Source organism: Chroicocephalus ridibundus, chromosome 1 (assembly GCF_963924245.1).
Source record: "Chroicocephalus ridibundus chromosome 1, bChrRid1.1, whole genome shotgun sequence".
Taxonomy (NCBI): Eukaryota; Metazoa; Chordata; class Aves; order Charadriiformes; family Laridae; genus Chroicocephalus; species Chroicocephalus ridibundus.
The window spans coordinates 217,810,257-217,838,000 of record NC_086284.1 but is presented as its reverse complement, the minus strand read 5'-3'; the positions used below and the strand labels follow the sequence as shown (position 1 = coordinate 217,838,000).

The window sequence follows — 27,744 nt, the reverse complement described above, 5'->3', positions numbered from 1 at the left end:
CTTTGGAGGGGAAGGCAGGATTTTACACGCCAGAGATGCAGGTTGTGCTGTATTTGTGCTGTTTTCCCTCGGCCCAGAGGATCGTCTCTGGTCTGGTTTATTTAGTAGTACAGAGGTAGCCTTAGATGCCAAGGGTTACACAAATAAAACCAGATGCTTTTGATAGGTGTCAGCATTTTAATGAGGAATAAAATCGAGCCCTGGATACTTCTGGCCGTCTAATGGCACTATTTTTTGTAACGCATGCTGATTTTTTGTTGCTATTTTTTTCCCCATATTTTATGACAATTGCCTGAAGTCCTGATCTGGTGGGATTATGCCAGATACCTGCACAGTTGGAAACTCATCAGCGATTCAGATTCCTTCAGTCAGAATGTCAGTTTTATCACAAAACTTGTAAAGCTTACCGTGGCGATTTCAAATTTCCTCTTTAGTAGACATTTTGTTTGAATGCCGTGAAGGGGCTCCTTTCTCGGTGCCCCCAGGAGTACAATAAGCTATGCTCTTTGAGAGAGGCTAGATGACTACAAAGTTGCCTTCATTAAATTTTCTCTTCGTGCTTTAGCATAGAATATTTCTTTTCAAAACTCTCTCTCTCATTTTCTTTTGTGTCTTCATCCTATTACCTTTATGAGATTGCGGTGCATCGGCTTGATGGAAAAGGTGGGTGCGCGGCTCCCTCGGAGGCTTCTTCCAGCGCACAGGAATATTCTGCTGGCATGTGAGGTGCTTGAGGAGCAGCTGGGAAAGCGAAAGCAGATCAAGTAATTGTAAACTTAATAAAACCACGTCGTTCCTAGGCGTGCCATGTGGCGCGCGGTGCAGATCAGGCTGCGGTTCATATTGACTTTTGGGAAGAAAGGCATTTTAGATTTCATGTGTGTTGATTCTGTAAAGGAGTTATTGAGTTGCGCTGAGTGGAGATGGAGAGCTGTCGGGGTTCCCTGGCAGTCCTGGTTCACTGCTATGATCTGTGTTTTCTTCCTTCAGTTGAGTTGTGACATTCCCAAGTGCTTAAATAAATAAATGAACAAATAAAATGACGGAACACTTTCCCTGCCACGTGTCCCAAAATATCTCTCTCAGGAATCATAGAATCATGAACTGCCTCGGTTGGAAGGGACCTTTCAGATCATCGAGTCCAACCATCAACCCAACACTGACAGAAACCAGCGCTAAACGCCAGGAGATGGGGTAGTTCAGGGAAGGGACCTCCTGCCCGATGCAGAGTCAGCTCTGGGACCGGACCAGGTTGCTTTGTCCATTCAGGTGTTTAAAACCTCCGTGTTTTCACTACAGATTGCACATAATTACTGCTTTTGCACTGTTTACCTTTCCTTACAAGCTTTTCCTTCAGTCAAGCCCCACAGCCCCTTAAATGCTTCTGTAAAATGACCCTTATTTATAGGAACTTTAGAGAAGTTCTCTGTTAGGGAGATATTTCGTTTCCTTTTTGTGGCATTTCCTTGCTGTTGGCTGTTTCTGACCATCCGTCTGAGAGTCCTGTCAGCCACCACCAAACAGAAATCAATCGCAAGCCCTTCGGTGGGGGTTACCATAATGGACATTGTAAGCTTCTTTCCTGACCGGGAGATCCTGCAGGACGTGGTTTATGGCCATCTCATGTTAGACAGTAATCTCATTTAACATTTTCCCAAAAGTGCAAATAGTGCATTAGGGGAGCGTAACAAGCACAGCAGATCAATACGGAGACGGTGCTCTCCCTCAACAGATTAATCCAAGAAAATGGACCTGGTTGACTTGAAGGAAGCGGCCCCGTTCGCATTGAGCTGCTTTGGGTCTGCAGTGCCTGGAAGGACAGGCAGCGCTTTAAAAAATCACCGGTGAAAAGTCATCGTATGAAAACAAGTCACTGTGGGGCAGGAGATGACGTGTCTTATAGGACTCCGATACTGTCGGCAACGTGAAGAGTCCATTGAAGCATTCAAATAAGGGATAATACATGGACTTCGAACGGTCACTAATGGCATGGCTCAGGGAAAAAAGCATTCAAAAAAGCTGCTTAATGTGGGTTAGAGTACCCCCGCTGAAATGGCTTTAAATACATTTAGAGAATTTGTGTAGCAAGTGAACGGCAGCCCGTTTCCTTTGCTCTTCACCTTTATATAAGAAGTTACTTAAAAATCGCTTGTGAATAAAGGCACAGCTGGGTTTACTGTCTGTATTTGTTGTTAACTCATGGTCTATTGTATTGGTTTATCAACCCAGACCAGGGTTTCGGGCATTTAAAACGAGCTCTGGTTTAGTTGGACTGCAGTCATCACCACTGCGAGTCTTGTGTCTACAAAGAGCGTCCGTGGTGCTCCCTCTCGTAGTCCATCCTGATACAGACCTTGCCATAATCAGTTGGCGTGCGGCAGTTTATGGTGGTACATTTTGATGCCTAACACGTTTTTGAAGTGCTTGCTGATATCAGCAGAGGGGGGATTAAGGGAAAATCCTCATCCGTAAGAGCCTACAGAAGTTCGAACTTTCAGATCACAAAGTGTGTAAGCACCTGGGACTGCATTTAAATTCTGGTTTAGGCCTTTCACAGGTGGACGGTAATGAATGAAAAGAGTAAGAGGGATGTTTTATATAGGTACATACTGTAAAATCAAGGCGACTTAACATTCCTTTTTTTTTTTTTTTGGTACTACATCTTGAGTGATTGCCAAGAAGTCAATTCCCTGAAGGAAGGGCATTGTGCTTCGCGTTTCACTTCCTTACTGTAGTAGAATAAAGAGCTGCCTTGGCCAATCAGCAAAATAAGAAGGAACAGAATATTTGTCTGAGGATACTGTGGCTGATGGGTCTCATTTTTTTCACAACCTTATTGAACTAAAAATAACATGGGCTGGGATGGACGTTAGAGCGGCCACTGTCGGGCTTTCCTGGTAGGGTAAAGGGGAAGGTGCGTTAAGTAGAAAGTTCACAGGCGTAAAGCGAATGGTTGTTTTCAAGGCATATGAACTGTAAGTGTTTTTCTAAATTTTCCTGTGTTTTTTTTCTACCATCGAAATGTTTTTTATCTTTGGTGTGAAAGGGGTGAAACTGTGATTTGGTTGTCTCTTATAGAAATGAGGACCTTAAAAAGTATTTATAAAGTAATTGTCCAATTAGCTTAAAATTTCAGTGGACATTTTGTCTCTGGAACACGTCGCCAACCCCCTTACTTTTGAAACAGGAAAACGTAGTCGTCCCATTTTAATTCTGTGGCATTATCAGTATGGGTAACATTTTATAATTAATGCAAATGTCAAGATTTTTGTCCAAAAGAGGTTGGATTGTACAGGACAGACTAAAGAACCTTCCATTCTTTTGGCTTCCGTTGAAGGCAAAAAGCGTATTGCATCAGCCAAAAAGATGGCAAGTGTAATGAATTCATACGGTGAAGAAAACAGACAAAATTCCTAAATAACTTGCACATCTGGCGTCAGGATTAGAATTGAGGTGATGGGAAGGAGGATGCGCCAAAAATAGAGGCTATCATCAGATCAGCAGAAGTAGGTTGTGAAATTTGCTGATGGTAGCAGGATTTTTATATTTTTGAGGTCAACCCAATGGGTGATTTCACTTTTATGCAGGAGCAGTATTTAATAAACAGCAAATTAATGTGTTCGTAGGACTGTACAGCGATGAAGCTCTCCTGTGGTTCTCTGTTTTTCTAAGGTAGGTGAGATCAGACGTGCTTCGTCATTGCTGGGATCTTCAGTTAAAGACGTGTCCTCATAGGAAATTGGATGTTAATTTTCTCTGCCAGCTGGAACCTGGGTACTGGATCAGGAGACACCTGCAGTCCTAATGGCCAGATTTCTGCAGCTCACGTTGATGTTTGTGTCTGATGTTACCCACTTTATAGCCCAAATAGCTCTAGCAACAGCCTTTGTTTATAACTTCAAAGTGTTTTCCTTCATTTCCATTATCCAGTTTACTTCTTTAAAAAAAATTTTTTAAAAAGAGTTGCAATCTTTCCTGAAGTCTTTTCAAGAAGGAAACCAAAACGATCTTTTCTCTTTCCGCAGGCGGTATGAGTCTCACCCAATCTGCGCTGATCTGCAGGATAAAATTCTACAATGTTATCGGCAGCACGCTCAGGAGACCCTCAGCTGCTCTGCCCTGGCTAGCCAGTACCTGCACTGTGTCAATCATGCCAAACAGGTGGGTGGAGAAATATTGCCATGGGATTAACGATGGAATGAAGAAGAGAGGAAGACTATGGTATGGGGTTGTCCAGTCAGTCCTTACATGCTAAAGCAGTACTGTTCCCAGTAGGTATGTTCTCACAAGCTCTGTGAGGTCCGCTTTCAATGTATTCAAATGCCAAGGTTTCCGTCTCTTCCCTTGGGAAGCTCTTGGTTAGCGCAGTAGCTGTCGCTGTTGGCAGATGTTCCCTTCTCTCTGCAGTTTTAGCAGTAAAACAAGGGGATTAAACTACATGGTGCTATTTGGCGTAAATATCTCCACTTTCAGTAAGAAATGAATGGATGTCTCCACCTAGATTGCTCACCACTTGGAAGTCTTGATTCCTTTTATGTTATGTACTCGGAGAGTCTAATACCGCCCTTTACCTCGTCTTGCCCTCTTCTCGTCCACTTTCCTCGGGTATGGTTTTTTTCCTATAGATTATAATCTTCAATGCTTTATTAGTGCAGCGTAAAGGAAAACGATAGTAATATACACATTTTTCAGTTAAGCTAAAATTTCTAAATATGATTCTTTTTCAACAGCTTACATCTTTCAAATATAGAGATGCATACGTTGACCTTGATTGCGTTCTTAAAGAAACCAGTTGCAAACGTGCTTACAGGCCATATATGTAGCGTATGTTAAAAGTGCTTACATAAGTCTTTTGATGTTTATTTCTGCTGAAATATATGAGTTAATATTTGGAACATCTGGAAATGTGTGCTCTAATGTGTTAGCAGTGACCCAGCACCACGTCTAGTATTTGATAATGATAATAATTTTCACCCGAGTTAATTCTGCCAGTCCAGAAAAGTAGTAAGACTGTGACTATAATCATTCATCGTGACCTTTTTGCAGTTGCACTGGTGCAGTCTTGCTCTGGTGTTACTGAGGATCCTGCTCATGGTCTAGTGCTGTGTCATTCTTCATAGGAGACAACGGTTGCGTGGCAGTGCTAAAGCTGTTCCTCAGTCCGCAGCACTTAATACATTTATGCGGTGCTATTATTGTTAATTCTTTATTTATACAGTTAGTCTGCTTCTTCTTGCGCAGGCAGCCTGGCTGGATTGGCAGTGCTGGAAGACAAACTCAGCGAACAGCCGTAGCGTGGTTGTTCTCTCAACAGTGCAGGACAATTTGTGTGGCTGTCCAGGCAGCTCTGAAATCACTTGGTGATATTAAATGTGGTTATCATCAGTGAAAACTTTAAAGAGGATCCATGTGACAAAATATAAAAGTCAAGGAGGTCACCCTGTCCTTTTCAAAATCACAGAATCACAGAATGGTTGGAGTTAGAAGGGACCTTAAAGATCATCCAGTGCCACCCCCTGCCCTGGGCAGGGACACCTCCCACCAGCCCAGGTTGCTCCAAGCCCCGTCCAACCTGGCCTTGAACCCCTCCAGGGATGGGGCAGCCACAGCTTCTCTGGGCAACCTGTGTTTCACCACACTCACAGGAAAGAATTTCTTCCTGAGATCTCACCTAAATCTCCCCTCTTTCAGTTTAAAACCCTTCCCCTCATTCTACTGCTCCCCTCCCTGCTCCAGAGTCCCTCCCCAGCTTTCCTGGAGCCCCTTTAGGGCCTGGAAGGGGCTGGAAGGTCTCCCTGGAGCCTTCTCTTCTCCAGGCTGAACCCCCCCAGCTCTCTCAGCCTGTCCCCACAGCAGAGGGGCTCCAGCCCTCCCAGCACCTCCGGGGCCTCCTCTGGCCCCGCTCCAACAGCTCCGTGTCTCTCCTGTGCCGAGGCCCCAGCGCTGGAGGCAGCACTGCAGGGGGGTCTCCCCGAGCGGAGCAGAGGGGCAGAATCCCCCCCTCGCCCTGCTGCCCACGCTGCTGGGGATGCAGCCCAGGCTGCGGGGGGTTTCTGGGCTGCCAGCGCTTGTTGCTGGCTCGTGTTGAGCTTCTTATCAACCAACACCCCCAAGTCCTTCTCCTCAGGGCTGCTCTCCAGCCATTCTCCGCCCAGCCTGGATCTGTGCTTGGCATTGCCCCGACCCAGGGGCAGGACCTTGCACTTGGCCTGGTTGAACTTCATAAGCTTGGCACAGACCCACCTCTTCAGCGTGTCCAGGTCCCTCTGGATGGCAGGAGTCACCTCTGTCAGTATATCCTTTAGTGTTTCTCCTGCCCACTTGTTAATGCACCGAGCTCCTGAGTTCCTTCATTTCCTTAAAAACTCTACAACCTACCAGATCTCCCTGCTCATGAAAGTTTTTCCTGATCTCCTAGCCTGAGGTTTTCTTTCATAAAGCTACAGACGCTTTATTAATTTAGGAAAGATGGTTGAGCCGTGTTCAGACGCCCAAGCGTGAGAATTGCCACTAGCTTTGTCCAGTGCCTTCCGTGGGCACAGGAGCTGCTATGGCTCCAACCTGCAAATTTTGCTCATCCCCCTCTTCCCTAAGCTGTACCGTTCCCTATGACCTTTTGAACTGGATTTTTTTTCTTTCAATGGAATTGCAGGGTTTTTTAGTTCATTCCTGCTATGACTAACGATAATTGGTGCTATATTTTTTCTAAGTTTTCCCTTAACGTGATTTTTGTATTCCAAACTCCAGTTTGAAGTTACTGGACCGTGAATGTTTCTGAGATATCTTATTAAAAATGTCATTAAATAATTTTAGGTTGTTACGTAGTGGACTAGGTTTTCACCCTGGCTTGCATCTTCTGGAACACTGATTTCCTGTATTTATAATTCTGTATTATTTTTAAAAGTAACTAGAAAATTTAGAAGATTACTTATACATGTTTAAGCTATAACTAAAGTTTGCATCTGATAGGAATTTCTTCAGAAGACTATGATGAGGATGAATTAATTCATGTTCAGAAGGTGCAGGATAAGGAAATTGCATAAATATGAGCATTAGGTTTTTGAACCCTTTTAAGCACCTTTTTTGTTGAAGATCTTCAACCAAGCCTGTCAAGTAGTTAAAAGTGTTTCCTAAATGCTTCTTACTCTCTTTCACACATGCTTCGAGATGAGAATTCAGAGAGGTTTCTCTCTTATGATAACAGAGACAGAGAAGCCTTTCATGATGGAAATATTTGCAAGCAGGAACAATTGTTTTTCATAATGAACATCGGGCCTCTGTAGCTCATCCTCCATGTGTTGCAGCTGTAATTGTAATTATTTTTACTCGCTGATTGCCCAGAAGTCCAGACAAACAGTTACTTTGAAATAACCGCCGAACGCCGTTATAAAATACTCCGAGATTACCTGCTATGTATTGCTCGGTTGGAAGGCAGAGGAGTGGGATAAATAGTGGGTTCAGAAATGAAAAAGTTAACTGACACTGACTACAAGAAACAAACAGAGAAGAAAATTTGCTGGAGGGAATAGACCAAGATATTGAAAACCAAATAAGTTAACTAATCCGATTTCCTGGCGGTGAGTCTGGGCACTTGTGCTCGGGCTGAGCACACTCTGTGCTTTTCATAAATTGAATTTATTGACTCCTCTTTCTTTCCTATCTTGCTTATAATTATCTCACCCTCTCTTCTGTGTGCTCCTTATTCTCAGCCTGTCTGTAATCTCATGTCTCTATCTGTCCTTTTCTCCCCTTGTTAGAAAGGCCCAGAGAGCTGTTAATTCAGAGGAGTTTGACACGTTGCTGTAGATTCACTTTAAATTTTTTCCCAAAGTCATGAGAAGCTAGTGAGAGAAATTAAACTCTATTATTAATGTTTGCATTTTATTGTAATAGTAACGGAGAGGAAAAAACCTGCTTAATGGAGCAATTAAGGGGAAGACGTTAGGATTGTGTGTGGCACGTATTTGTGCTCCCACTGCTGAAGACACGCACTAATACGGGCCATCCAGTGGCATTTTTATCACTTATCCTAGCCTACCATCCACTGATATGGACAAGGTAGTTGTTAAAATACCCTTTTTTTTCTCATTTTTTGTGTTTAGGGTTTTTTTCCCTTTCCCCCGGGCTACAGGGAGTCCTAATTCCTGTATGGAAACAAAACCAGACTATGGTTTAATGAAGTCTGTGCAGTAGTTTCCTATTAGGCTGTTGAATTCCACGGGGATGCAAGTCTCTGCAGGCAGGTTAGATTTGAAAGTGCTTCAAAGAAAAACACCAACAGCTGCTGGTGGCTGACAGCCTGGCTCCAAAACGTTATCCTTCAGCCTCTTCAGCCTTGTGGTAACCATTATTTTAATTTGTGGAATAGAGTGGTCCTTAATCACGCGTCCTAGTCAGAATGAAACCATTATTTTAGCCTCATCCTCCAGTATTGTTACTAGACGCCATCTTCTAAGCTAACAGGAAAATATGTAAAATTAGTGTAGCCGGAAACACTGAACTGAAATGCAATAAAAAGGTATTGTCTTTTATGGCCACCATGTAACACTCCCTTGATAGAAGGGAGCGTGTTATGGAAGAGTCACACCAGGTTCCCTTCACGCCTACACTGGTGTCACGAAAAAACAGAAGGAAAATATTTTAAACACATGAAGTAAAATTGTAGGCGATGTTAAATGCCAAGAGTCAGTAAAGACCAATAAACCCCCCCTCAAATGTAGACAAAACCGTAGCAAGCCCTAGAACACTCCCATTTGTCTGGAGATGAAATTTTGTGGGCAGAAATAGGCGTGTGATGAACAAATACCTGCAATTTCTTTCCTTAGGACACTAAATAAAAGAAAAGTAACACAATTTTTTTCTCAGATCTTTCGGGAATTTCCTGTGTTAACTTCGGCAGTGTTAAATTTATGTAAAGTTAATATTCAGCCCAGCGATGGCTTCGAGCAAGTTTCTGTAATACCACTGCAAAAAGAGTTTTCCAGCTAAAGTAGCCTTCGTGGGTTTTGCAGAAATCTCCGTGGGGATGCTGTCCAAGTGAGATGGGAGATTTTGTTAACTGATAAAAGTTTACCTTACTTTTGTTCATAATAGCGCCTACGGAGCATAAACCCGACTCCTTTTATTTTGTCAGCCTGTACTTCTCTACCACGGGCTCCGGGGAATGTTTGCGATCACAAGGATATTTACCATCTTCTCACGTGCACGCTGTCCTGCTCCTTGGTGCAGCTTTTAATCCTTGCAGAAACACTGCTTGATCTACTTGAATGGTTCATTGGCTTAGTTTTAGAAATACCATGAGAATTTGGTTAAAGACACACGTGATGGCAGGTTTTTCATTCCCTTTATTTTTAATTTTCCCGAGCCCTAGGTTCTGTGACTCTGACAATGCAGTCCAGACTCACGTGTGCCCTGCCTGGCCAGATGCTGCTCAAATACTTGAATCAGCTCTTAGTAGGTCTCCTGTAAGATTTCAGGGTTTACATTTGGGCTTGCTCCTGACGTAAGCCCTAAAAATTATCAAACCCCTTCCTGCCATTTCTTACAAGGACACTCACAATTACCGTCTTCCTTATTTTCTGAAATTTGAAGGCGAGAACAGTAGATTGCCTTGGTCAACATCGTAGCCCTCCAGTCAACATAGATGGCCTCCAGCATGCTTTTACCGCCTACCCTGTCAGTGTCCTATCAGGTCCCTCTTTTCTGTTCCCCTTGCTGGTCTAGACAAGTAGTAGCCCTCCAGTCAACATCGTAGTCAACATCGTAGCCCTCCAGTCAACATAGATGGCCTCCAGCATGCTTTTACCCGTCTACCCTGTCAGTGTCCTATCAGATCCCACTTTTTTCTCCCCCTTACTGGTCTAGACAAGTAGTATCCATACATACGCCCGTTTCTGCAGGCCCTTTATTTCTAGATCACGGCAGTAGGAAGTTCTTAGAGCCCTACATACTGTCCTTGCAAATCTGCATTTTCATGGTAGAGGCCAGGACCTCTCTGAAGGGTCAAGACCTTGATGGCAGAGCTCTCTGGTGTGGCAGGAGGAATAACTCTTGGACTACTTGACAGATCTATACTTGTAGCTCTTGGTGGCCTGGCTGTGCCAGGAGGTGATTAATGAAGCGCGAGGTCAGGGCAATGTGTCCAGGCTATCGAGATTTTGATTATAACTCATAAGACAGGAAGGAGATAGGTAGGGGAGATACTTAGTGTTTTATGACTATGATATATTTTATGAATATTTTATGATCTATTTTATCATATTTTATGAATATGATATATTTCCTTGAGTATGGAATTGCTGGGAATGGGGTTTATCTTATTGTAAGGTCAGATGTTTTAATTTCCTTTGTAGCCTTAGCACGACTAGAGCCATGATAGCGTTAGGATGGATGAAAAGGAATCATCACTGCAACTCCTCAGGCCTCCAAATGGCTGGCGTGTTGACTCCTCAAATAGGTTCATTCTGCCTCTGTGACCTGTCTCTGTGATGATGTGCGTGTTGACAGTGTTTCTTTTTCTATATTTTAATTGAAAAAAATCGCAATTCCTAGGAAGGGATTGTTGCCAGACTTCTCTGGACTGACTCTGAGGTATTGAAATGTGTGTTTCTCTCTCTCCTTTCCTTTCCCCCCCAACCCCTTTCTTAGCAGAGCATGCTTGGGAGAGGAGGATAAAGGCATCGTCCAAATCAAGCACAAGACCATCAACTCTAATTTCAGCAGAAGAGCATTTTTTTCCCAAGAATGATATGACAGCCCATTTATGGGGCAGACCAATAAAGAGAAGAACTGGAAGAGCCATTTCAAGAGCAGCAGCCATCACGGCTCAATCAGTGTGACCATTTGAAAAGCCAAGACCTGTATCTTATTACATCAGAAATCGTACATCCGAAGATACTGTTCGGTCTTAGTAAAATCCACTTATTGGTGATTGAAGGAAGGAAAAGAAAAGAACCTTTCACTGACCTCAGAAAGGGGAAATATCCTTCAAATGCTGCTATTTCATTGTAGAATCTCCTCAAAAACAACTCACTGTCAAAGGCACGGGTAGGTAACACTTGGTGTGCCGGGACGTGGCGGTACTTTGTGAGCCAGTCAGCCGTTGCTCCTCACTGTACAGCCTGTATTCGTTGCTCATATTGACATTTTCCTTACGATGTATAATGACGTAAATTGTGCTTTAATTTATATCACGAATTATGTAACTTAATGAAGTCTCCCTCCAGGCCTTCTGCTGGAATGATGTTAATGATCCAACACTTAAGACGTAACATGGCCTTTATTTACGTGAAATGATTCTGTTGTGCTCCTCACTCCTATCAAGTACTGACGAATATGCCTCGCTCTGTACCAACAATAAATATATTTTATGCACAAGATTGATGTTTCCGTCTGTCTTTCCACTTCTCAGAGGCGGATGGTGTTGCCTCTGCTGTGTCAATCATGTTTTTCCAGCAGATGTTATTGCTGAAGCTTTAAAGCGTAGATTTTTATGCATAACCAACCTTGGTTTCAGGAACGGTACTTACGTATAACTGTTTTCCATCACAGCAACCTAAAAGGATCCCACGTGATCGTGAGCTGTGATTCATGCACCACCAGAGCTTCCTTTCTTGGAAAGTGCTTGTGAATGAAAGGGCGCGCAGTGCCCAAAACTGCAAACCGTCTTTATGCAAGTACCCAGGTTCATTTAATTGTTTTTTCTTCAGATAACGGCTGCCGCATTCATCTTACCAAACAATCTTAGAAATCAGTTTTTTGCACAATAGTGATAGTAACAGTGTCAAATGAGCATTGTGTCTTGAGCCTTCTGCTATTTATTTACCTGTTCGCTTTCTCTAATTGGCTACGTTTGAACTGCATCCTACTGTACAACTGCGAGTGCACCTGCGGATCTCATTTATATTCACAGTATTACCAGTGACTCTCCTATTCTAATTATCAAGATGCTTTGTGAGTGCTGTTTAATTAAGGATTTATTTTTTTTTTAATGCTACAAAAAGAAGCTGGGCTTTTTAACATGTGAAGCAACTGTAGTATCAGTCGGAGAGGGAAGATCCTGGAGTTCAGCATCAGGTGCCAGGTACACTGCTTGAGAGAAATAATAGGGACATAGGCAACATGTTTACATGGTGACTTGCTGTAGTGTTTACAAATCAGCTAACTCACAAATTCTCCTTTATAATGTTCTCTTTTGTAACAGAGAGCCAAGAAGTTGGCAGATCCATCCTTGCCAGACTTAGAATTGGCAGCAAAATGCAGCATAGAGGAAAAGCAGACGTTTTTAAGGCCAGATGATTCTGTAAAACCAGGAGAAGAGCTATGTCGGGAAGGAAGGTCTCTGTTATTGCCAAATGTTTATTGGTTTCCCGTCCTGACAGCCTTGAGCAATGGGAGTCAGTCTTGCTTGCTTTGTTCCAACTGTGTTTCGGGCTTCATTTGAGATGTTGTGTTCTTTAAACATCTTCTGTATCACCCAGTAGTGGCATCGCTAGCATGTGTTGCTTGAGCTTGGCGGATGCTGATTGCGGCCAACAGGTTGTAGACTTCAAAACTGTCCACATTGTGGACAACTTTTGCCTTCGAATTAGAGCAGCAGTTCTGAATGTTTCTGGAGTGCGCTTCAGTTTGCTCTGCTGCCTTTGCCACCCCTCCCTCTGCGTACCTGCATCCTAGTCATAGAATCATAGAATGGTTTGGGTTGGAAGGGACCTTAAAGATCATCCAGTTCCAACCCCCCTGCCCTGGGCAGGGACACCTCCCACCAGCCCAGGTTGCTCCAAGCCCCGTCCAACCTGGCCTTGAACCCCTCCAGGGATGGGGCAGCCACAGCTTCTCCGGGCCACCTCTCTCAGTGCCTCACCACCCTGACAGGAAAGAATTTCTTCCTAATATCTCATCTTCCTCCTTTCTCCCCGCTTGCTGGTATAGACGTCAAGCACAACACTGTTCTTTCAAAAACAGAGTTGAGAGGCAATGTTGGACATTTCTGCACAAGAAAGCAGTAGGTCTGCCTAAAATAGAGACATTTGCTGTCTTTTGTCCTGAAATGGGAATAATGATGTTTAAAAAAAACAAATTAAAAAAAGCAAGGTTCACAGGATCTGAAGCAGCATGAGGAGTGTGTGTCTGCAGGTTACTGTTCATGTTCCTCGGGGAAAGGAGGAGAAATGACGGGTCTAGTCTGTTCTGGACAATGTTCTTCCAGCCAAGACTTACCTTGTAGCTCCGTTTCAAAATTTAAAATCTTTGACGTTTCGCACTTTTTTTTTTTTTTTAGAGTGGAAGACCTGTGGGGAGGTCTCCCTCCTTCTCAGAAATAACCAGATCTCTCTAAGATTGCTCGCTGCCAAACTGAGAATTTGAATTCGGCTCAATGGATCCCGATCTCAGAAGGGATGATAGAGCTGATATTCTCCAGGGATGACAGATGAAGGCATAGAATCATAGAATCATTTAGGTTGGAAAAGACCTTTGAGATCATCGAGTCCAGCTGTTAGCATGACACTCTCTGCCCACAGTAGAGAATAATGTCAGATGTTCTTGTTGATCGTTCTCAAGCTCTGATCAGCTCTAACCAAAGGGCAATTTTACCTAGGGTTTTAAATGGAAAGCAGTATTGTAACAGCTAAATCAAAGCTTTTCATTGTTCTTTGCTCAGTGTCTGAGGAACAAATCACAAGTCTTTCAATGGTGTCAAAATGATCACTGCTATCCTACTCTCATGTAATTTAGCAGCGTTAGACTCTTTCAAATACTAGACTTCCTTTTTCAGGAGTCGCGTGCGTCTGAGACAGATCACATAACCTTGCAGAGTTGGTGGGGTTTTTTTCACCTGTTAGGATATCCCCGCATTACTGTTTTAAGCAGATATTTGGAAGTAGCTTTAATATGGAGGTGGCTACGGGTTGGGATAAATTTTACAGCTCAGATGTCCACTGCTTTGTTCCCTTTTGGATCCTGTGCCTTTTTTGAGAGAATCTGAAGAGGCGAATGCAGTTTCAGGTAGACTCCGTCTGAGGGAGTTACATGTCACCTCTCAAGCTGAAGAAGCAATAGGAAGGGGAGCCTTTCCCTTTTCTATCCTTTTGGTTTTCCTTTCCGAAGCAACAGAAATTGTAGACAATATTCTTCTCTGCAAACTGTTGCAAGTTCTTCCCTCCAGCTGTGAATGCTGATCAGATTTGGACAAGGCAAACTGATTATTTCTAGTGTTTTCTTTATGTGCATCTTTCCATTCTATGAGCACCTAGAGATCCCTAACCAAAACCAGCCGTTCATCACAGTAGGTACCGCCGAGGCAGAGCGAGGCAGCCTTGCTTCCCAAATAGCGGGGACAGAGGAAACTGGAGGGTGTAAGTCGTTTTCCCAGTGTGCCAAATCTCGTTCGCAGGGGTGCTGGTGGACAAGAAGCTCGACATGAGCTGGCAATGTGCGCTCGCAGCCCAGAAAGCCAACTGCATCCTGGGCTGCATCAAAAGAAGCGTGGCCAGCACGGCAAGGGAGGTGATTCTCCCCCTCTACTCTGCTCTCCTGAGACCCCACCTGGAGTCCTGCATCCAGCTCTGGAGCCCTCAGCACAAGAAGGACATGGACCTGTTGGAGCCGGTCCAGAGGAGGCCACGAAGATGGTCAAAGGGCTGGAGCCCCTCTGCTGTGAGGACAGGCTGAGAGAGCTGGGGGGTTCAGCCAGGAGAAGAAGAGGCTCCGGGGAGACCTTAGAGCGGCCTTCCAGTACCTGAAGGGGGCCTACAGGAAGGATGGGGAGGGACTCTTGATCAGGGAGTGTAATGATAGGACGAGGGGTAACAGTTTCAAACTGAAAGAGGGGAGTTTTAGATTGGATAACAGGAAGAAATTCTTCACTATGAGGGTGGTGAGCCCCTGGCCCAGGTTGCCCAGAGAAGCTGTGGCTGCCCCATCCCTGGAGGGGTTCAAGGCCAGGTTGGACGGGGCTTGGAGCAACCTGGTCTGGTGGGAGGTGTCCCTGCCCAGGGCAGGGGGGTTGGAACTGGATGATCTTTAAGGTCCCTTCCAACCCAAACCATTCTATGATTCTGTGACCCAGAAATCATCAGGCATTTGTCCCATGCCAGTTGTTAACATGTTGCAGCTCACCTGCCCATAGTAAATCCTATTTGATCAAGAGGTGGGTGCTGCCCACTTAAAATCAGGTAAGGATTTAGATTTTGGTGTCTTCTCACCTGCAGGCAAATGGCTGCAGAAGTGAATTGTGTAAGCTGGTCTGTTCAGAATTAGCAAAGGTTTGTGTCAACACAAACTGCTGACACTGTGTCTTCGGCTGAAGACACGAGAGAGGGAACCGTGGAGGAGAGAGCAAGAGAGGTCGTGCACAAGGTGGGCATCCACGCTACAGCCACAAGAGTCCTTTCTGTGTTCAGACTCTAACATCTCTTCCTACAAAATCATCCACAGGTCATGGCCAGCATTAATGAAACCATTTGTGTTCATGCTTTAAGAACGGTGATTCTTCCTTAAAGAGCTGGGGGCTGTTTGCAGGGCTAAGCGCCCACTGTCACCTGAAGCTCAGGAGAGCAGCAAGTGACTACCAGAGCCCGGCTTTTGAGAGACCAAGGCAAGATTCAAGTAGAGATCTGGAAAACGAAGAAGGGGTAAGCTTGGGGAGGGGAACTAAGTTGCCAGTGATGTTCCTGTTGGGTTTTGCTGGGTGAACACCCTGCTGGTTTCAGCTCTGTGTTGGAGAGGAACGTCTGTCATCTCAAGTCACCTTCCTCTTTGCCCTCAGCTGCTGTTCTCATCGGGGGGAGCAGTATCGAGTAGGGCCTGGAGGCAAGTGCGTCTCTGGTTTGACCATCAGTGTAATGGTCATCCCACAGCGCCGTGCTGAGGGTATTCCCACCAGAGAAACCTACGCGCAGCAAAGGTACCGTGCCCTTCCATAGCCTGCCCGGCAGCAAAACGGTCACTGCAATGCAAATATGCATTCACCAGCCAAGGAGCTTGATCAACACCTACCCTTCCCTGAGGAAGCGGGAGACATCCTGAACCTGGTGTGAGGAGAACTGTGGTGTGAAGAGGACCTGGGTCTTCAAGTCATTGTGAAAGAGCCAGGCAGGTTCCCAGAGAGCGTGGGGCGCTGAGCCAGGGCTCCTCTGCAAGAATGTCAGCTCCCTGTGAACAAAGATGCTTGGTAATTAGAGAGGTAATTAGTTTGGTAATTACTAAGGTAATTAGTTTGATTCTCTCTCAAGCCAGTTACTGCTGGGAAGAGAACACTCAGCCATTGTGCTGGAGGGAGCACCTTGAATTGCAGTGCTGCAGCAACACCCCCCCACGTTAACCCTTCTCCCTCCGGTGTGGGAAGGAGCATCGGACACATTGCGAAGAACGGGATGGTTCGGGGGGAAAATAACCCCGAAAGGTCTGTGCCTGGAGACTTGCAAGCCACCTTCCAATGACATCCAAAAGCTCTTGTGCCCTGGTCAGGAGAGGACCTAAGGCAGCAGATAGCCCGGCGGTGGGGTGGTATTTATGACAAAGATCTTACGTACCGTGAAGACTGCTGGGGGCACCCTTTTGACTAACCATTCCCAAGTGTCTCCATAGCATTGATGCTCTTGGGAGATGAGGGTTGTTCCACTGCTCCTTCTCTTAGATACTGGACATCCCTTGGAGGCATTTCTACCAGTAAGTCAGCAACAGGAGGTGAGTTTTTTCTGTTGGGCTGTCATATGAAACCAGTTATTTTCTGACCACCCTACGCAGGAAAACCGGCCCTCCTTCCTTTTGCAGGTCCGGCGGGTGGACGGGGGCAGAGCAGCTGTCCCCGTTGTCCCAAGGTGAGGGTTGACTGCACAGATCAAGCTGCAAGGGCTCATCTGGGAGGTGGCATTGGAGCCGCAAGAAGCGGATCAAATTCCCAAGTAAACTGCAAGCTAAGGAAGTTCTTCACGTTCATCTGTTGCTTATATAGAAATAGCAGGGCTGGAAGAGACTTGGCAAATGCTGGGGTCCACTATTCCGTAACACCTGATATCAAGAAATTCTCACGTTCCTTAAACCAGGTCATCTTCGCCTTGCGAAGGTGCCCAGAGGTTTATTTGATTGTGGTATCGGGATTTAGTTCTGCAAAGGGTTTAACGGATGAAATATAGCGGGGGAGGGGAGGGCATGATGAGGTACTGAGGTCCCATTAACGGTCAGGAACCATTTTTGCCAGACTGCCCATGAGATTATAATGGATCTCTCCCCTCTTTCTTATGTCAGATAGTGAGGATATTTTTTTTCCCCTCTCAGTTTTAATGTTGTTAACACTTGGGCTGTTTTGAAAAGTCATAGTCAGCTCGAATGCCTTCTAATCTGACTCTTCGAGCAACAAGCAAACGAGAAATTTGTATTCCACCATAAGTACTTTTAAATAACGGAGCCTGATGGTATAAAGGAGGTATTTGCAGAGGTGAGTGTGGTGTGACGGATAACGAGCGCTTATGGGCAGGGAAAGGTCTCGTGATCTCTTTGGTTTTGTTTAAGGTTCCCGCTCCTGGAATCAGGCGGCCAAATGGAAATCGCTGCTTTGGCCCGAAAAAAAAAATGGGCTTTGCAGAGAGACGTTTGTGAACAGGATCCAGATACAGCTGCGGGAGCACAGAAAAGGCAAAAGGAACAGAGCCCGTTTTAGAATTGTTGAGGTTGGAAGGGACCTTTAAGATCATCGAGTCCAACCTTTAGCCTACCCTGACAAGAGCCACTTCTAAACCATGTCCCTCAGTGCCCCATCTACCCTTTTTTTAAACACCTCCAGAGATGGTGAATCCACCACCTCCCTGGGCAGCCTATTCCAATGTTTAATAACCCTTTCAGTGAAAAAATGTCTCCTAATATCTAATCTAAACCTCCCCTGACGTAACTTGAACCCGTTTCCCCTCGTCCTATCACTTGTCACCAGGGAGAAGAGGTCAGCCCCCATCTCTCTACAACCTCCTTTCAGGTAGTTGTAGAGGGTGATAAGGTCTCCCCTCAGCCTCCTCTTCTCCAGGCTAAACAACCCCAGCTTTACACCTTCGAAGCTGATCCTGTCGCTGTTATTAGGACTGATGAGAAGTGCTGGAGAAATGCTGAGTGTGGGACGTGAGCTGGGGCCGGAGCAGGTGATGGTGACACACTGGCGTGGTCGGCGGTACCCTTCAACACCAAATAGGAAGGAGATATCCCGGCTCCTGTTCTTTGGTCCCAGTTTTCTGTTTTGGAGGAACAGCGAACGTGCGCCCGCGTTATTTGTTCTTGCAGGTCTGGGGGAAAGCTGCGGGGGAGAGGCAGGGTGTCAGCAGCACGAGAATATTAAATAGCCTCCGGTAAAACAAGAGATGGTTGTGAATCCACTTCAGGCTCTCAGGAATGGGTAATGTGCGGCTGCCGCTAATGTTACGGTAAGCGGAGCGTGTTCTGGGATCTGCCCATCGACCCGAGCGCGCTGCCGTTGTGGCACGGCGTCCAGCAAAATCATTCACTCAATGCACCGTGCGTTTTCCTTGAATGGAGAGTGCACCCATTAGGGAGCCTGGAAAACAGCGTCATTATGAATCACTATCAAGTCTCGCCTTGTTGTTTGTTTTTTTTTTTCCTTTAAATGGAAGCTTTTTAATCTGACGTCGTGGCACTTTAAGGGGTTTAGAACGAAGCTGATTGCTGCCGCTGCAGCTTGGTCTGCTGTTACCAAGAAACCAAATAGCATAATAAACCCGTGTGTATCAAACCTCGGTGACTCAGGGTTCCCCAGAGAAGCAGTGCTTTCTGCTGTATTGCACCTCCTGCTGCCTGGGGTCAGCCTTTTGGAGCTAGTGCTCTTTCATGTCTTCTTCCTTATGCCGCCCAGCTAGGTTTGAGGGTCCTACAGGTTTGAGGGGACCCTGTGTACGAGCTCCGATGGTGCGTCTCAAGGCAAGGAATACTGAAGGTGGTCTCACTCGCCTTGCTTCCCCTGGAGAACGTGAATTGAACCGGCCAGTGGAACCATTTTGGTCCATGTGAAGGATGACAAGCTCTCCATGGGGGTCACTGAGGCATCGGGGCATGTGATTTCTATTTTGAGTATTGCTGGGTATATCGTTCAGCTTTTTAATGCCTCTATTCAAACTGGGAGAGGGGAGATTTAGATGAGATATTGGGAAGAAATTGTTTGCTGTGAGGGTGGTGAGCCCCTGGGCCAGGTTACCTAGGGAAGCTGTGGCTGTCCCATCCCTGGAGGGGTTCAAGGCCAGGTTGGACGGGGCTTGGAGCAACCTGGGCTGGTGGGAGGTGTCCCTGCCCAGGGCAGGGGGGCGGGAACAGGAAACACTGGCCCAGGTTGCCCAGAGAGGTTTTCGAGGGCCCATCCCTGGAGACATTCAAGGCCAGGCTTGATGAGGCTCTGAGCAACCTGATCTAGTTGAAGATGTCCCTGCTTGCTTCAGGGGGGTTGGACTAGATGACCTTTGGAAGTCCCTTCCAACCCAACACATTCTATGATTCTATGGAACTAGATGGTCTTTAAGGTCCCTTCCAACCCAAACCATTCTATGATTCTGTTTCCACAGCCTGGTGGAAATAGCTGTGTTAGACTGGAAAATGCTCTATGGGCATTGGAGGAGAGAATGTGTGGGCATGAAATTTTTAATCTACCCACCAAGAATGGTCTCTGTGTGTGTGTTTGTTACTCTCGTCCATTTTTTTTTGAGTTTTTCTTTAGACAAGCTGAACTAAGGAATTGTGTTTGATCTGCCCTGGAGGCAAAACGTCTGTGGTCACTGTCTCCTCCCTGGGAGACCCGTGGTTTGTTGGAAAACTGAAGTTAAGCAGCTCAGCAGCTCTGCCCCTGAGCTCAGCAGGTGTGAAACAGCAGCGCCTGGATAGCCACTGTCCCCAACTTGATTTAAAAATGCCAAAATACAAAATTATCTGTTGTCATTGCTGTCCCTGATGCACTGTGGGACCATGGGCTACTCGCTTGGTTTCATAGAATCATAGAGTCATAGAATCTTCATGGTTGGAAAGGACCTTTGAGATCATTGAGTCCAACCAAACAACCTACAATCTCTGCCACTAGAGCATGCCCTGAAGTGCCACAACTAGACGTTTCTTAAACACCTCTAGGGATGGTGACTCAGCCACCTCCCTGGGCAGGCTGTTCCAGTGCCTGACCACCCTGTCAGTAAAGTAATTCTTCCTAATATCTAATCTAAACCTCCCCTGCCGCAGCTTCAGCCCATTTCCTCTGGTCCTGTCATTATTCCCCTGGGAGAAGAGGCCAACACCCACCTCTCTGCACCCTCCTTTCAGGGAGTTGTAGAGGGCAATGAGGTCTCCCCTCAGCCTCCTCTTCTCCAAGCTAAACATGCCCAGCTCCCTCAGCCTCTCCTCATATGCCCTGGTCTCCAGAGCCCTCACCAGCCTGGTCGCTCTCCTCTGGACACGCTCCAGCACCTCAATGTCCCTCCTGTACAGAGGGGCCCAGAACTGAACACAGCACTCGAGGTGAGGCCTCACCAGTGCCCAGTACAGAGGCACCATCACTTCCCTGCTCCTGCTGGCCACGCTATTCCTGATACAAGCCAGAATGCTGTTGGCCTTCTTGGCCACCTGGGCACACTGCTGGCTCATGTTAAGCTGGCCATCCACCAGCAGCCCCAGGTCCTTTTCTGCTGGGCAGCTTTCCAGCCACTGTTCCCCAAGCCTGTAGCGTTGCTTGGGGTTGTTGTGGCCGAAATGCAGGACCCGGCACTTGGCCTTCTTAAACCTCCTACAGTTTCCTTGGATGTCAGCCTGTAATAGTGCAATGCACCTACTGAAGACTGCAAGGTGCTGAGGGCAAGCAAGGGGGTCCCCCAGAGAGACCCAAAAGTTGCTTGTGGGAAGTTCATGTCCATCAAGCAGAGCCAACATTTATTAAATGTGTTTATTGTAATTGCGGGGGAAGGGGGGGGGGTTGCCCTTTTTTTTTTTTTTTTTGAGGGTTATGTGCAACAACAATTGACATCTGACAATTTGAACACAAACAGCAGAAACACCAAACGGATACTCTGCCCCTGGAGGTACCTTCAGCCCCTCCGTGCTCTTCTCCTGGATTTCACCCCTTGCCTCTGCCTCTGGTTCTTAAGCGATCCCTTCCCCCCGACAGAAGTTACTCACCACTTGATTTACGGGATTACAGAGACATTAATTTTGCCGAGGTCCATCTCACCTGTCCCTGAGGGGGCTCGTTCCTCCCCGCCGCAGGAGAGGAGGGGGAAGGAGGGGGCTCTGGGCTCCGAGGCAGGCTCTAAGTGGGCTCCTTCATTTTAAATCAAGTTTCTGTTCAGAGGTTAATAATTTCAGCTCTGATCCTCCTTAAAAGTGGCGATTAATCCCCTGCACATACAGTAGGTGCATGTACAAAAAAAATAGCAACGTGGCACTGGCCATTTTTTCCCCCAGTAATGAGAGCTATTCATAACCCAGCATCCTTTAAAGATTCCAGTTACCGTGCAGAAGACAGCATTGTTCATAAAAACAATTCAAAGGTGTTTTGTTCCCCAGTTTCTGGTGGGGAAAAAGTCTTTAGAGAAAAGTAATTGTTGGCTTAAAACTTCAGCCTGCATTCAGCAGCAATCCATCACCTCCACGTGTGTTTTGAAGCTCGGGTTACTCAATATTCAGGCTGGGAATACTCAGTAGGAACGAACGGACTCGGGATGGCATGAAATATTGCTTGCGAAATTCTCTCGCACCTGCTTGCATTTCATGCCCTTCTCTTTGCTGAGGGACTCAGCGGAGGGAAAAGGAGCAAAATCAAAATTCTTTTTTAATGTTCCCATCCTGGGGAAAGCAGTAGGAATGTGGTGACGTGGGGACCTCACAGCCCAGCTCTCTGATGCTCCCCCTGGGGTGCTAAAATGTCCCCCATCCCTGTTTGTGATTCTGCAAGAAGCGCCAAAATGTCCTCGGGTGGTACCACAGGAAGCATCAGAGGAGCAGTTCTTGAGGGCAAAGAGTTCTTTGTTCCCAGCCTTCTGGGGAAATACCATTTTTGTGCTCTGCCTTTAGGGCCATTGCTAAGGGACAACTCTGACACACTCGGGCGATGGAGGCTCATTAGCCAAGTACGCAATTACAGGCTCTGCTGGTCTCAGCCGCCCTGTCCGAGGGCTCTCCCAGCCCTCTGTCCCGGTTGCCCAGGACGTTTGTACAAAGTTTTCTGACACTTTTAGAGGCATTTGCAAAAGCTGGGTTTGCCGCTGCAGAGAATGTGTGCAGAGAACGGTGCCTGTGTGGGACGAAGGATGTGGGCAGGAGGAGCAGAAGGTCACGTCCTAGACCTGTGTCCCTTTTTTTTTCCCTCCATAATTTCAAAAAACACTATAAACCGTGATGGTTTTGCACCTTGCCATGCTTTTGCTATGTGAAAGGAAGAGTGTGCAGGACCAGGGATGAGGGCTCTGCAGCACCATGAAGGTAGGAGGTAGCACGGGTGCATGCAGCCCCTGCGGCTCTCCCTCCGCTGAAGGGAAGGGGAGGTGGTTCTACCCACAGAACCTTTCCCTTTGTTTCTCCACTGGTCAGGCTGGAGGAGACCTGCAATCCTTCTGGTGTGATCCCTTATCCAAGGTCCTTATCCAAGATGGGGGCTCATCTTGGAAATGCTGGGTATCTAATAGTCCCGTATCTACAACCTTCTAGTCCAAGGAAGTTTTTCTCTTTCTTTCTTTCACTCCTTGATGAAAGAGGGTGTTTTATCCCGAGGATGCTTCAACCCACCTATTGGATTTATATGAACTGCCTCTGAATGTGCTCCCTCTTCCCATTGATCTCAGAGGGATCCTGGACAATCTTCTCTCATGCAGGGAGCTGAGGTTAGGTGAATCCCACATGACGGCAAAAGCTATTTCTGAAGAAGCAGTAACACAGTCCTAGAAGGGCCAGAAGGAACCTCAGCAGTCGTCAAAGTAAGTTGTCCTGTGCTGGACCATTCCTGAAAGAATGGGATCATCGCCCTGTTCGCAGATGGTGGAGGTTGAGCGGTAGACCCACTCTCAGTGCAGTACTGCCGGTCCCAGAAGGTAATTTTATAACTTTTTAATTTTTTATAACTTTTTTTTTTAAAAAAAACCCCCACACATTCCTGATCAGCCTCTCTTCTCTTGGCTGAGGGTTGTCAAAGCACAGATCATTTTCCAGCCTGCAGCTAAGCCCCCCAGACCCTAAAGCCCACGGTCAGCACAGTCATCCCCTTCTTACAGGAGCACAGATCCTGACCCAGCCAGGCCCAGATACTCAGAAATGCTCTGGGTACCTCTGTGCCGCTGAAATCAGTGGGAGTTTGATGCCTCATTACCTTTGTGGATGGGGATCAGACTGATTCCTGATGCAATTAAGGGGCATCTTGCTATTTGTGCTTCCACAGTGGCAACACATGAAACGAGAACACAAGCCAGGCATCCCAATCCATAGCCCTCTGCATGGACAGCATGATGTTCTTCCTCCTGGTAATGAAATTAAACCCAAGCTCTTTATTGTTCTGACGTAAAGGGTGTATTTGGTAACAGGTCTGCAGCTCTTGCAGTACTCAGTGGGGCTGGTCTTCACCCTTTTGCGTGTTTGAGTTTTGCTGTAACAGACAGGGCAGAGCTGGGCGGTGGAGGAGAAGAGGTTTGGCAAAGGGCAAAGATCTTGCCGATAGCATTTTGCTGCTGGAAAACTTCACTGGGGTTTGGGGCAGGGCTGGTGGCCGTGGGCTGGAAAACAAAGCACCTGCACTCCCTGTACTGAGTCAGGAGTTACCTCTGTGACTGCTTCTGTGGGCGTCTTGGTCCAGGGACAATTAAAGTCTGGTGTGATGTCTGGCTAATCATAGAATCACAGGCTGGTTAGAGTTGGAAGGGACTTTAAGGACCATCTAGTTTCAACCCCCCTGCCCTGGGCAGGGACACCTCCCACCAGCCCAGGTTGCTCCAAGCCCCGTCCAACCTGGCCTTGAACCCCTCTAGGGATGGGGCAGCCACAGCTTCCCTGGGCAACCAGGGCCAGGGGCTCACCACCCTCAGAGTGAAAAATTTCTTCCCAATATCTCATCTAAATCTCCCCTCTTCCAGTTTGAAGCCATTACCCCTCGTCCTATCATTACATGCCCTTGTAAAAAGTCCCTCTCCAGCTTTCTTGTAGGTGCCCTTCAGGTACTGGAAGGCTGCTCTAAGGTCTCCCCTGGAGCCTTCTCTTCTCCAGGCTGAACAGCCCCAAATCTCTCGGCCTGTCCTCATAGGAGAGATGCTCCAACCCTCAGATCATCTTCGTGGCCCTCCTCTGGACCTGGTCAAAGAGGTCCATGTCCTTCTTATCCTGTAACTGTGTTTAGACCTGTCTTTCATTGATGGCTGTCTTCAGTGGTTTCCTCCACCTTACCTTTCAGGGAGTTGCCAGAGGTGTGGGGACACAAGGCTTATCATGGGGGTGACAACAGGATGGAGCAAGGCTGGGAAACTGGGGCTGGAGTCCTTGTGCTTCCTCCAACCCCATGTCCCATTTCTGTTGGGCGTGTCATTTTATCAAGGCCATAAGAAATGGCTGTTTGGGAACCAAAAAGCCCGTCAGACCCCATCTAGGTTGTGCCACAAAATCCCAACAGATCCCTAGCCTTGGGAGTCAAAGCAGAGAGATTTCCAGCCCAAATCCTGAGCTCACTCGCCTCCGTTAAATAGACCTAGTCTGTAGTTTCAGATGACCATCAGCATCCTCAGCAAGCGTAAATAGAAATGTGACTGACAGCGGCTTTGTCCCCACGTCTAGGAAATCTCCCGTTAAAATAGACTCGGAAAGAAGCCAACTGAAAGTAAAATGCTAAAGAAGGAAACACAAAAGATTGCTGGTACTTAATATAAATTTACATCATAAAGGCCATTTCTGGCTCCAGCGTCTCAGAGAGTTGCCTTCATTTGGGACTGACTTCAGTTTCATGTTAATTTGCTGTAGTTACCGCTACCTAAGTGGATGTGCAATGCCAAGCCTTTCATTTCTTGATGATAATTTTTAAAAGCTGTTATTGATCCATTTGGTTTGAAAGCTTGCTGCAGCTTGAGGAAGCTGAGGAGATGTCTGCTCTGAGGCACGGACAGGCTAGAAGCGGGTTTTAAAACAGTTTTGACCTTTCCTAGGCATGGTAAGCGTGAGGATAACACGGGCAAAGCTCATGCCATTTTGGGTCTGAAGCTTCACGTTATCTGAAAGTTGGGGACGGCTGGTTTGTTCCTGGAGTTACGGTCGCTGTTCAGCAAGGGAACGCACATGCACGGGCACATGCGTGTGTACCCATCTCTCCTTAAACTCTTCCTCCTTCTTGTTTGCCCTTCTCCATCCCATGAGGGAAAAACAAACCAGGTCCTTGCTGAAGGAAAAGGCGTATTTCTTTATTTTTATGCGGAGAGAGTTTGAAATCTGTTTCTGTGCATCCTTACCTGTTTTTTTGGGTATTTTTTTCTGAGCTCAGAGTCTGGGGAGATGCGGAAATAAATGACTCACTGGTTGGAAGAGGAGTATTCACACTCCTTCAGAGTGTGTTTTTGATGGGATGGAGGGGGAGTTGGAGGAAGAAGCAGCATTGACTCAAGGGCTCCCACGTGTAGGTGATAAGAGAGGGTGGTACAACCATAAAATAAAGTTATCCCGATGTTTTCTCTTCCTGGATTTGTCTCTGTCTCCACCATCTCTCAAAAGAGAGAGAGACAGTCTAGCAGAGGGCTATGAAGATGATCAGGGGATGGAGCACGTCTCTGATGAGGAAAGGCTGAGAGCCCTGGGGCTGTTCAGCCTGGAGAAGAGCAGACTGAGAGGGGATCTCATCAACGCTCATCAATAGCTAAAGGGTGGGTGTCCAGAGGATGGGGCCAGACTCTTCTCATGGGGCCTGGTGACAGGACAAGAGGCAATGGGCACAAGCTGGAACACGGGAAATTCCATCCCAACATGAGGAAAAACTTCTTTCCTTTGAGGGCAGCAGAGCCCTGGCACAGGCTGCCCAGAGAGGTGGTGGAGTCTCCGTCTCTGGAGACATTCCAACCCTGCCTGGACGCGTTCCTGTTCCACCTGCTGTGGGTGACCCTGCTCTGGCAGGGGGTTGCACAGGATGATCTCCAGAGGGCCCTTCCAACCCCTATTGTTCTGTGATTCTGTGATTCTGTGGTTCAAAAGCCTGGTGTGACCAGAGTAGCTGACAGATGATGGACCCTTGGGGTTACTGAGCAATCTTCCCTCAAAACAAACAGGTTTATAACAACCATTGCAAGGAGAAACACCAAATAAGATCCTTTCTCCTGGATAAAAAGTCCTCTGAATCCTCTGCCACATGTAAGCAGCTGCACAAGGGCCAGGTTCAATGGGTCGTGAAGCAGGAAAGTTTCTGACTGCAGGGTGATGGAGCAGGAGTGGTCAGTAGCTAGACTGTGGCGTCTCTTATCTTCATCTCACATTTTTTGACAGAAAAAGTGGAGGAAGTGGAGAATTTTGTGAGCTTGTGTGTATTTTGCAGTTGCAGCCTTGTATTGCCATCTCCAAAGAAGCTCCTCTGACCACGGCCTGGAAGGGATTGGTGAGGACTGCAACCAGCTCTTTACCTCACTGGTCCACTGAGATGAAGGGAGCCTCTGTAGCTCCTGAGGTCAGGAGAAGATGCTGACTTGATGGAGCTTTCTGAGCTCTTCTGTGTGCGCTGCTAGCTGCATTTGTTCAGCCAAGCTTGGCTAAAACCAAATCCCATCTCTCCACCCCATGCAACAGGCAGACTTCAAAAGCCTTTGTGTTCAGTGTGACAGGGGAAAGAAGGGGAGGTAAAAGCCGTGCAAACTGAAGGGTTGTATTGCCACGAGAGCTGGGCTGGGGCTCCTCACCAATGGGAGGTGTGAGGTCCCGATGCCCTCTTCCGCTGCCATGTGTGACCATTGGAGCTCTAGTCACTTCTGCGAGCATCCCGGGGACCGAATCCACAGCTTCCCCATGACAACCACCTCTAATCCTCAGCTGCTGGGACAGGCACAGCCTGGCAGAGACTCCTGGGAACAGCGACCTGCCCCAGCTGGAGGAAGCTGGGAGACATTCTCCCCCTCTTTTTGTTTCAAATGCAGAAACGGCAAGTTTGACCCATTTCATAAGACTTGAATCGCTGTTTTTCCCGTGTCCCATTACGCAGCAGATTGATTGAAACGCAAACGGAGCCATCTCCTTGCTCTGCTTTGCTCCTTCCTCCCCAGACAGCTCAGGCACCTCATTTGTCTTTCTGCCAGTAGATGCTGATGGTGATGGGACCCCATCATTGCGGCCCCTGGGAATTGCATACGCCCGTGTATGGCTCCGCATACCTCCGTGCTGTCCCGGAGGAGGCTGCTGGCTCCTCTTTCCTTGATGGCCAGGAAGGGGTTGGCATCACAGACTGCTACAACCCCAGCCAGATAATTGATCAATAATCTGTGGCATAAAGCTGGCCTGTAAATCTGAGTTATAGGGTGGATCACAGCGCAGAGTGATTGAGCAGGGTGTCACTTGGGGCATTATAACGGTTTATGTCTGGTAATATCTTGTGGAATAAAAATAAAATCTGACATAGCATCCTGAATTATCATCTGGTAGAGATCAGGATTCTTGGCTGGATGCAGTCTGGTATGCAGTGATGTCCACGTCATTACTATTGACCGTACTTAGCTCCCTTGTTGGCAGTCTCAGAAAAGAGGTGGAGCATTGAATTTGCTTTTGGATACTCGACTTCTCTTT

At 46.8% G+C, this 27,744-nt stretch overlaps 1 protein-coding gene across 4 annotated transcripts in view; it reads left to right on the top strand.

Annotated features, from left to right (window-relative positions):
• The window catches only part of CHCHD3 (coiled-coil-helix-coiled-coil-helix domain containing 3), a 172,792-nt gene extending 161,414 nt beyond the window's left edge, over nucleotides 1-11,378 (top strand). For 2 of the 4 annotated variants that reach the window (XM_063323707.1, XM_063323704.1), the window contains 2 exons: nucleotides 4,026-4,161; nucleotides 10,651-11,378. In XM_063323707.1, coding sequence (XP_063179777.1) covers nucleotides 4,026-4,161; nucleotides 10,651-10,674 — 160 coding nt within the window. In that variant the 3' untranslated portion in view covers nucleotides 10,675-11,378. Of the gene's footprint in view, nucleotides 1-4,025; nucleotides 4,162-10,647 lie in introns of all 4 variants that reach the window. The other 2 variants (XM_063323706.1, XM_063323703.1) reach the window with 1 other exon arrangement.
• Nucleotides 11,379-27,744: the final 16,366 nt, after the last annotated feature.